At 57.6% G+C, this 9,943-nt stretch overlaps 1 protein-coding gene across 1 annotated transcript; it reads right to left on the reverse strand.

The window, feature by feature from the left end:
- Window positions 1-552: 552 nt before the first annotated feature.
- Window positions 553-7,296, reverse strand: LOC114030924 (F-box only protein 46-like). Its single transcript, XM_027845871.1, has 2 exons — window positions 7,207-7,296; window positions 553-2,562 (listed from the first exon to the last, which is right to left on the reverse strand). The coding sequence occupies exon 2, from the start codon at window positions 2,488-2,490 to the stop codon at window positions 601-603; it is 1,890 nt and encodes a 629-aa protein (XP_027701672.1). The 5' UTR covers window positions 2,491-2,562; window positions 7,207-7,296; the 3' UTR covers window positions 553-600.
- Between the last annotated feature and the right edge of the window lie 2,647 nt (window positions 7,297-9,943).

Consider the following 9,943-nt stretch of genomic DNA (forward strand, 5'->3'; position numbering starts at 1 on the left):
TGCTAATGTCTCTTCCAGAGACTGGAGAGAAACATGAAGGGGGAATGGGGAAGGGGGGTAGAGAGAAGGAATTAGAGGTCTGGAGACTGTCCAGGAGAGTGGACAGGAGGGTCAATGAAGGTGCCGAGCAGCCTAGGGGAAGGGGTCCTGGGGATTCAAGAGAAATGCCGGTGAGGACTGGAGGAGATGGACAGATGGGAATGTCGGGGTGTGGACAATGCCTCAGTCCACTCTCTGCTGGCAGGGCCCTTGCGGGGAGAGACTGAAAGGGGACAGGGCCCCTGGCTCATACCCCAGCACCATCCCCACCTGGTGAGGCCAGATCAGAGGAGGAGAGGAGTAGAGGGGGCTGAGATGAAGACCACATATTACTGAGATGCCCTTCTCCATTCCCGGGCCCCAAAACACCTTAGGGAGAGGAGACTGTCCACAGGGCTTAAGTGACAAAGCCGATCAAAGGGGGGGGTGTCTGGCAGGCTCCTCATTCCCCTTCGATTGGCTACCAATCGGTTTGTTTCTTCCGAGGTGGGGTGGGCCGACAAGCAGGGGGGGGGGGGGGGGGGGGGGGGGGGGCGGGCCCTCCCTCCCCCTCCCCCCCCTTCACCTGGCGTCCTCGCGGCCGGGTCGGGAGGCCGCCAGCGTGTGGCAGGGGAGCACCCAGTTGTTGTCATGCAGGCCCAGCCGGCAGCCCGGCGTGTCCTTGTCGGGCCGGCGGCAGCACATCCAGTAGGAGCGGCCGTAGGGCAGGTCGTGGTGGTAGGGCTTGGGGTGCCAGCGGCACAGCGACACGTCCCCCTTCTCGTAGCACTTGCGGCATTGCTTGCAGGGGTCGTCTCGGTACAGCGGGTGGCGGCTCCAGCGGGAGTCCGTGGCCTGGACGCCGAACGTCTCGATGACGCACTTGAAGTAGTGGCACGTGCACTTGAGGGCGGCCAGGGCGCGGGTGGGCAGGTAGCCGAAGATCTTCACCAGGACGTGGTCCGGCAGCAGCAGCATGTACTGGCGGGGCTCCAGCAGGCGCTGGATCTTGAAGCGGATCTCCAGGAAGTCGTGGGACACGTGGTGGTAGAGGCGGCACAGGGAGGCATCGGAGGCCGTGCCTGCCGCCTCAGGATCGCTGCCCTCCGGTGTGGGGGTGGCTGGCGCCTCGGGGGCGGCCGGAGCCTCGGGCGTGGGCTCCCCTCGGGCTGGCAGCAGGAAGAGCTGGCCCGGGGGCGGCGGCTCCTCGGGGCTGACTGTCAGGCACACCGTCTCCTCCTTCACGGTCTTTGCACCGTCCTTGCCGAAGAAGACACACTCATCCACCACACCGGTCACCACCACGTCCACGTGGAAGCCCGCGGCGCCAGCTCCCCCGCACTCTCGGGCCCCCGTGGGGGGCGGGGGCGGGGCCGGGGGCTTATCCCCCACAGCTCTTTCCGGAGGCCCCTCGGGGTGGGCAGCTCCTGCGGCCTCCCCATCGCCAGCCTCCTCTGCCCGGGCCAGCAGGAAGTCCACGTTGCTGGGCAGGGCGTCCCTGGAGGGGCTGATGAGCTGGTACAAGTCACAGGTGATCTTGTCCTGGGCCCGGCTGCTGGGGCCCGGCCCTCCAGCGTAGGTGCATCCTGGCCGGCTGCTGCAGCCGGCGCCCGGCTGGCTGCCTTCCGGAGAGCGGGGCTCCCTGCCGCTGGAGATTCGAAAGGCAATGCGCACCTCGCCAGGCCCTCCACCGCGTCCCCCGTCCCCTGTGCGCATCTCCTCCTTGCGGGGCCCATCACGCCGGGCCTCAAAGTGGGCCACGGCCTCGGCTACGCGGCTGCAGTCGCTGCCCGGCCTTCGCTCCCCACCCGGGCCCTGGGCGCCCTGCTCGGCGGCTGACACGAACACAACGGGAGTTGGGGGCCCCGAGCGGGGATAGCTCTGCAGGGCCAGAGCAGCCCTCTGCTCCACCAGGGCCACCATCTCGGCCACGGAGAGCAGGTCCACGTCCTCGGGGGCACCGGCAGCCGTCTCGCCAGGAGCGGACAGCTGCTGGTCCTCCTCTCCCCCGACATCAGGGGGCTTCCCGGGGCTGGGGCGGGGCTTGGTAGAGTCAAGGCAGCGGCGCCTCCGCTTGGCCTTCGAACTGTCACTGCCCCAGTGGCCCTTGACCTTCCCCGCACTGGCCCGGCTGGCACCACCACCGCACTGGTGGGCCACAAAAAAGGCCACCTTCTCCTTGGTGTTGCCCGGCTTGATGACGTACCAGGTATCCAGCAGGACCCGGCCCTCTTCACCAGGGGCAGTGGAAAGCAGGGGAGCTGCAGGGCCTGCAGGGGCTGGAGGCGTGTTCTCTGATCGGGCCAGCCCATCGCCAGTGCCGATGCTGCTACCACTCCCGGGCTCAGGGCAGGCAGGGGGAGGTGGGGGCTTGCGGGTGGAGGGGGCGGCAGAGCGGGGCTGATTCTGAGAATAGGTACCAAAGGGCCTTGGGCACCATAGCTGCACTGGAGAGAGGCTGCTGGGGTCCATGGCTGTTGGGCCAGACGAGAGTCACCACATGCTGAAGACCTGGCGGGTGGAGATGAAGGCGCCCAGAGCCACCTGAGGAAGGGAAGACAGACACAGGCATTTAATTAAGAAACTGACTCATAGTCTCAAAGTTGGGAGAACTCACAATGTAGAACCTTAGAGCATGGAACCCCTGAGCTGGGATGGACAAGTAGCAGCACAGTGTAAGGGGAATTGTAGGACATTGGGAGTTTGGGGGAGGGGTTATCTTGTCTTTGCCCCTTCCCTCAGGAAAGTCCCTTTCCTTCCTTTGGGTCCCCGTTTATTAACAGGCCTAGGACATCTGTGCTTGGGCTCACCTAGTGGTTCATGCTATAGGCTTTCTAAGGGCTGTGTGGGGAGGCCAGATACGACAGCGATTTAGGGCGCTGACCAAATGATCATGCCACATCAACTGAAGAAACTGGGAATGTGTAAGCTGGAGAAAAGAAGGTTTGGGAGCTTCAGGGAAGGATGAATATATTCAGAAGAGGGCCTGAACTTTCAGGCAAAGCAGCAGCTTTAGGCCAGACAGAAGGAAAAACTTTGAGAGCCGTCCCAAAATGTGATAAATGGTCTGACAAGGGACAAAATGCTTTCCCTCTCTCTGGAGATCTTCAGAAAGAGGCTGGGCACTCTGGGGGAGATGCTATAGACTGTGCCAGGAGGATCATTAGAACACACCAGGCCTCAAGGATCAGAGATCTAGAGCTGGAAGGTGCCCTGGGGCACATCTTAACCCCCCCTTTTACAGAGGGAAAAACACTGGCTCCAGAGGGGAAGCCAAATCTAAGCAAGTGGACCCTTAAGGCCCTCCTGCTTCCAGGGTCCCTTCCACTCCAGCATAGACTCTTTGTCTCCTCAGTTCCTGTGGCTGCTCCCACCCCACACCTCCTCTTCTATAACCCTGTCTGGCTCACTGCACCGGGCAAGAATTTGCAGCACTGCCCACAGCTATGGATGCCAGAGCCCACTGGCCAGAAGGAACTGCAAGGAGAGGGAATACTTGTCAAGGTTCTGAGAGCTAGAAGGGAGGGACCCAATAAGATAATGGGGTACAAACTCATTCTACACAGGAGGATCTTCCACACAGGCTCTTGTCCTGTCCAAACGGGCATAGCACCCCCCTGAGGTTTGGGTCATGCCACTTCCTGCTGGCCCTATTTACTCTGTGTGCCCCATACCATACCCCCTTCACTTTCCCTAACCCCCAACCCCAAAATTCAGGCACCAAATAAATCCACACAACCCCCCATAGTCTTTTCACCCAGACTCCTCTCCAACTGCAGGCAGATATACATTTAGTGCTGGCAGAGCCCTAGAAAGTCATTCTACAACCAATCCTTTATTTTATAGATGAGCAAACTGAGGCCCAGAGAAGCAATGACTCGCCCAAGGTTACACAGCCAGACAGCTGCAGGGATCAGGGCTCTCGACTCCAAATGCAGACCCCTCCCCAAGGCCCCCAGGGGGCCTCCTGGTCCACTCCCCCTCCTAACCCTGGGTAAGGTTCAGAGGGAATCCCAGAGCGTGGAAAGTCAGAGCGCATGCGCCAGGAGTGCTGGTGGAAGCAAGCCACGCCCCCTCCTCGTTCTCCAGGCGCCCTGGCTCTAGTCCAGCCTTCCAGTGAAGGGAAGGCGAGAAGGAGGGGGGGAAGGAGGGAAGGGTGGAGAGTCGAGCCGTCCCGGGAGCCCGCGCCACCACACCCCGCCCCCCCCGCCCCTTTGTTGACAGACTCGCGCATGACGGCGCAGCCCAATGAGATGCCGCTGTTCGGGGCCATGCCCATATATGGATGGACAACGGCGAAAGGGCGGGGCTTGGAGATATGGTGGGGGGATGGGAAGGTGTGCGCCAGCTGGCCAGGGAGCGTCCTCCAGTTCCTAAGCCCGCACTCTCCCGTGCGGAGGGAGGGGGAAGGACTTACGTCTTCCGCGGGTCTTTCTTATCTAGGTTCCCTGAACTCCCCTACTCCCTCCACCCCACCCCCATCCCTTCCCCCCTCCCCCCGCCGTGGACAGGGCAGGATTTAAAGCGCCAGGCCCGCACTGAAACAGGCAAAGTGAAGTGGGTGGAAACCCGGCGGGGACAGTTAGAGGGGGAAGTCTGGAGTTGCCCTCAGCCCCCCAGGAAATCGGGGGCCCCCATCTTCTCCAGGACCCAGAGGCAGCGTCTCACTCCCTGGCAGGGGAAAAGGGCCAGTGGGGGTGGAGGGTGGGTTCTAGAGCCGGACTCGAACCCCACCCTGGCCCCCGGCTCTCCGGGCAATGCCCAGCACACAGCAGGGGCCCAGAACACGTCGGACAGCTCTAGAGGGCAGGGGATGTGCTTGGGGTCACAAGGCCCTACCCCCCACCCCACTGCCACCGCACACGGCCTGGGCAGAGTCCAGGGGGGCCCCAAGTTCAAATCTCACCCCTGGCACCTACTAGTGTGAGACTTAGTGACTTAACCTCCACTCTAAAATCGGGTCCCAATGCCAGAGACCAGGCCATGGAGCGTACTGTGAACCTTAGGGTGCTCTACAAATGTCAGCTAGGATCTTTGTCCTCAGACACCCACCCTCTCCTGCCACCCCCAGGAGCTGGGAGGAAAGCACGCTTCAGTTTGGGAAAGACACTCTTGCCTCCTCTAGCTGCTGGTGATGTCCTGTTCCTTACAGTATGGGGTCCAAGCTAGGATCACATTGACTCTGAAATACCTGAGTTTGGGTCCTGCCACAGACACCACCCACCGGCTCTGTGCTCTAAACAGGCCACTTAACCTCTGGGCCTCGGTTTCCCCATCTGTAAAATGGGCGTCATCATCATCATCATCATCACAATTATATCGGCCACTTCAGAGAGTAATGGTGAGTCTCACATGAGATAATATCTGTAAAACACTTTGGAAACCTGAAAGTGCTAGATAAATGTGAGCTGTTTGCTATTTACATTTTCAATGAAATTTTATTGACAAGCTGTTGTTGTTGTTACTATCTTCCATAGCCCATAGGAAAAAGGTCAAAATCCATTCAGTGCAATAATCATTTAAGTGCCTACTATATGCCAGCATGAAGCTAACTTCTGAGTTTGGCATTCGAGGCTTTTACAACCAAGGTTCAACCTCTCTCTCCAGCCTCAGGCCCATTCCCCAGTCCTTATCAGAGCCTTGAAGGCCTCCCGGTCAAGTGGTAAGTCCTTCAGGAAATACTTCCAGCTCTTTTTCCAGGAGCTGCTGAACACCACCAATGCAAATCCTTGGCACTCACTGTCTGCCTTATACAGCCTTAGACTGTGAGCTCCCTGAGGACAGGGACCAGTTCTCATTCACTTCTCTTTTCCTTAACTTCTAACGGTAGTTAGAGCCAAAGAGAGAAGCTTAGAATAAGAAAGTACTTAGAATCTAGAACATTCAGAATGTGTAGCTCAGCTACAAGGCCTCCATTTTACAGATGAAAAAAGTGAGGTCCAGAGGCAATGGAATTGCACCAGGGTCAAAGCAAGGGATTTGTCTAAGGCCATCTATGCACCTCTCCCCCTGCCCCCCACACATAGAACAGATGACAGAGTACAGAGCTGGGGGGCAGGGGGGTTGCCTCCCACTTCAGGGCTCTTCACTACACCTTATGCTTAGGCACCCGTTCACTGGATCGAGGACATAAAACCCCTTTCTCCTTGGTCCCCAGATCTCATCTTGATGGGGCTCCTTAGGGACATGAAAGCTGAGAGGCTGATACCCAGATACAAGGCCCAGCTCTGATTGCAGAAATAAGCGACCTGGGTCAGGCCTGGCTATCTCTGGTCCTTTGTCTAGGAATAAAATTCCCTTTGCCCAACCTCACTCTTGTGCCCTTCCCCTTTTGGGGGTATCAGTTTCCCCAACTGTAAAATGAAGAAGTTGACAGTCTAAGATGCTTCCCAGATCTGACATTCCATGTTCTAAGGTTCCTCCCATCTCAGATATTCCCGGTTCTAAAATCCTTTCCTGTTCTGACATTGCCGGTTCCAAGGTCTCTCTCCACTCTGACATTCTCTGTTTTGTGGCCTCTCCCAGCCCTGATGTTCCAAGTTCTAAGGTCAATCAGGCTCCAACATTGCCTGTTCTAAGATTCCCTCCCAGCTCAGACATCTCTAAGCTCCATTCAGGCTCCCCAGTGCCCTGATCTCCCAGCTCGGACACCCTGACATCTGGGGGCCCTCCAGGCACTCCGGCTCTCCGGGTTCCCTGGACTCCCTGGGGACTCTGCAAGGGGGAATAATACTGATGGTCAGGCTGGTCCCAGACCAAGGATGGGGTGCTGATGGTCCCCGGGACCTCGGGGTAACTGAGGTTTCTGGGCGTCCAATGATCTCTGGAGCCTTCGCGAAGAGGCTTTGACTTCGTACAAACACACCTGCCCCCTCTTCTTACGGATGGGGAAACTGAGGCCAAAGACGCCCGCCCCCCCTTGCACAGGCAGGGAAACTGAGGCCGGAGAGGGGCCAAACAGAGAGGGTGGTGGAAGGACCAGAGGAGGAGGCGGCCCCCCCCGTCCCCCCCCCAGGGTCAGGACCCCTGAGCGGGGGCGGGGCAGGAGTGAGGCCCCTTCCTCCCACCTGTCTCCCCTCCCCCAAGGTGCCCCGCCCCCCCGGCCCGGTCTGCGCGCGGGGACGCTTCCAGCGCCCGCCTGGGGCCGCCCCTGCCCGCCTCCTCCCGTCCCCCCCCCCTCGGCCTTACCCGCTCCGGGCGCCCGCAGGTCGCTCCGCGCCAGGGGTTCCCCTACTCACTCACTCCACTCACTCCACTCACTCGCCCTCCTGCCTCCACTTCCGGGTTCCCGGCGCGGGGCACGCCGGGAGTTGTAGTTCGGCGCGGGGTCGGAGGGGACGGGAAGGGAGGAGGGGAGGGAGGGACTCCATCTCCCAGAAGACCATTCCGTCGGGAAGATCGGCGGGGCCGAGGTCTTCTATGGGAATTGTAGTCCCCGGGCGGCCATTTTGGCCAGGATCTTCCCTCGCTGGGACTTGGATTGTGAACACCACAGTGGGAAAAAGGACCAACGCCATTCCCCCTGGCCTTTCAGACCCAAGGACAGGGCCGTCAAATACGCATCAGGACCTATGCTGGGTGATGAAAATAAAAAGGCAAAAAATGAAGCAGGACCTGTCATTCATTCTGTTGATAGATGGCTGTTGAAACCCCCGTCTAGTTCTGTATCCGCGATCCTGTAATCCCGGTCTCCTGGACTTCCCTGACCCCACCTTGCTGTGCTCCACATACTCTGAAATCTCATGACCCAGCCTTTCTTGCTTTTCCCTTGCACATGACATTCCATCTCCCTGACACTGCCACATCATAATAAAATACTCTCCCTCTTCATCTCTGTCCCAGTTAAAATCACATCTACAAGAAGCCTTTTCCAATCCCCCTTAATGCATTAGTGCCTTCCCTCTGAGATTACATCGCATTTTTTCTACGTGGATATTGTTTGTACAGAGTTGTCTTCAGTATTGGACTGTAAACTCCTCAAGGGCAAGAACTGATTGATTTTTACCTTTCTTCACAGCTCAGTATTTAGCACAATGCCTGGCACAAAATAGGTGCTTACTAAATTCTTGTTGATTTGACTTTGAGTTCTTTTCACCCATCCACTCACATACTGCCTCTCTAGAATTATTTTAAGTGTGTGTGTGTGTGTGTGTGTGTGTGTGTGTGTGTGTGTGTGTGATTTTTAGGGCTGCAAGGGAGCTTAAATAAGGATCATTGTGTCTAGAACCAAAATGATGAAACCAAGACCGAGATGGGGAAGGATTTGCCCAATTTTAAAAACAAGCCCACATTTTACAAATGTAGGAAATGATTTTGGGGCTCGTGGAAGAAAGAAGGCCATATTTGGGGTAAGGACCTGGGTGTTTGTATCTCAGTTCTGCTATTTACCATCTGGTATGAACTGGGGTAAATTACTTCCCATCCCAATTCAGGTTTCCCTACTTGCAAACTGAATGGGGTTAGATTGTCACCTCTAAGGATTCTCCCAGTTCTATATCCTGTGATCCCCTGACCTTCATTGAAAGGGGACTTGCTACCTTGAGTATATTAGCTTAGAGTCCCAGAGGACTCATGTTCTGGTCCTGACCTCTCCCCACCCCCCCCACCCCTGCCCTCCACTGTTCTGTGAGTAAGACAGAGTCAGGCACTACCACCACCTTGTCCATCACCTCTCCTCAGACCCTGAAGGAGGAAGCCCAGAACCCTGAACCCAAGAACCTCTGGAATAGTCATGCTTCCAGCCCGGAGTTAAATGGTTCAACATCAGAAACTGATATAATTGTATTAGTGGAAATGACATTAGAGAAGAGGTCTCATCATCTGCTTTGCTGCTGCTGCTTGCTTAAGTACTATGGGAACTTTCCACAGACTTGCAGCTGAGACTCTCCATGTGTGTTGTCTCCCCCCATAGAACATGAGCTCTTTGAAAGCAGGGACTCTTTTCTAGTTGTGTTCCTAGTGCTTTGCACGTAGTAAGCACTTAATGAATGTTTCATTCATTCATTCATTCAAGGTCATTTAATTTAAGGTCAATTTTCTTTGCATCATTTCCCCATCTGCAAAACGAAGGAGTGGTCCGATTCAGGTTCTGAATTCTGAGTGATGAGAACTGAGAATCAGGGTCAGAGCAGGGACTTGAATGGGATTGCTAACCCACCGAAGGGTAGCAGGCTCCTGCAAGCCTCAGACCGGGGCGAGACCAGCGCGCGCCGTTGCTACAGTAACCGAGCAGGGGCGAGGCTGCCGGCGGGGCACCTCTGGAAGCGGGGCCACGCCTCCCCCCCCCCCCCCCCCCCCCCCCTCTTCTCCGCGGCCCCCCCTCTCCTTCCCCCCCCCCCCCCCCCCCCCCCCGCCCTTTTGGGGAATCCCCCCCCCCGGATTGGCTCGTGCGTCCCAGGGGCGCTGCAGTTCTTTTGTCTGTCCTTCCACTTAGGGAAAGGAGTGGGCCTGGGAGCCTGCAGCCACGTCCTGGAGCCAGTCCCTTGTCCCCCAACCCCCAGTCACTGGGCCTCACCTGCACCCACGCAGTGCAGCCCCTCTATCCCCATGGATGGTTTGCTCCACCAGGGCCTGGCCATGATGGCCTTCTGGGACTGGGGAGGGGGAGGGGAACGAGAGAAGTACATCCACGCCTGCGGGTAAAACTCTCCATGCCTCAGTTTCCCCATGTGGAAGATCAGGGCCTACATGGCCTTCACAAGCTCTCTTCTATCGGTGATGGAGGCCTTGAATGCCAGACTGAAGAACATGGTGGAAGGACAGGGAAGGGGATTGGAAAGTGAGAGAGCCCCGTGAAGACAGTGGGAGGGAGCAGTGGGGCGCAGGGGGGTCGGGAAGGGGAGGTAACATGTCCTCCTTTCCGAAGCCCCTCCCCCCTCCAGAGACGTTAACAGTTGATAGTTGACAGTTGACGGTTGACAGTTGA

Source organism: Vombatus ursinus, unplaced genomic scaffold (assembly GCF_900497805.2).
Source record: "Vombatus ursinus unplaced genomic scaffold, bare-nosed wombat genome assembly UNPS02015030.1, whole genome shotgun sequence".
Taxonomy (NCBI): domain Eukaryota; kingdom Metazoa; phylum Chordata; class Mammalia; order Diprotodontia; family Vombatidae; genus Vombatus; species Vombatus ursinus.

Coding starts and splice junctions, on each gene's coding strand:
- LOC114030924 (XM_027845871.1), bottom strand. CDS start 2,490: ATGGACCCCAGCAGCCTCTCTCCAGTGCAGCTATGGTGCCCAAGGCCC.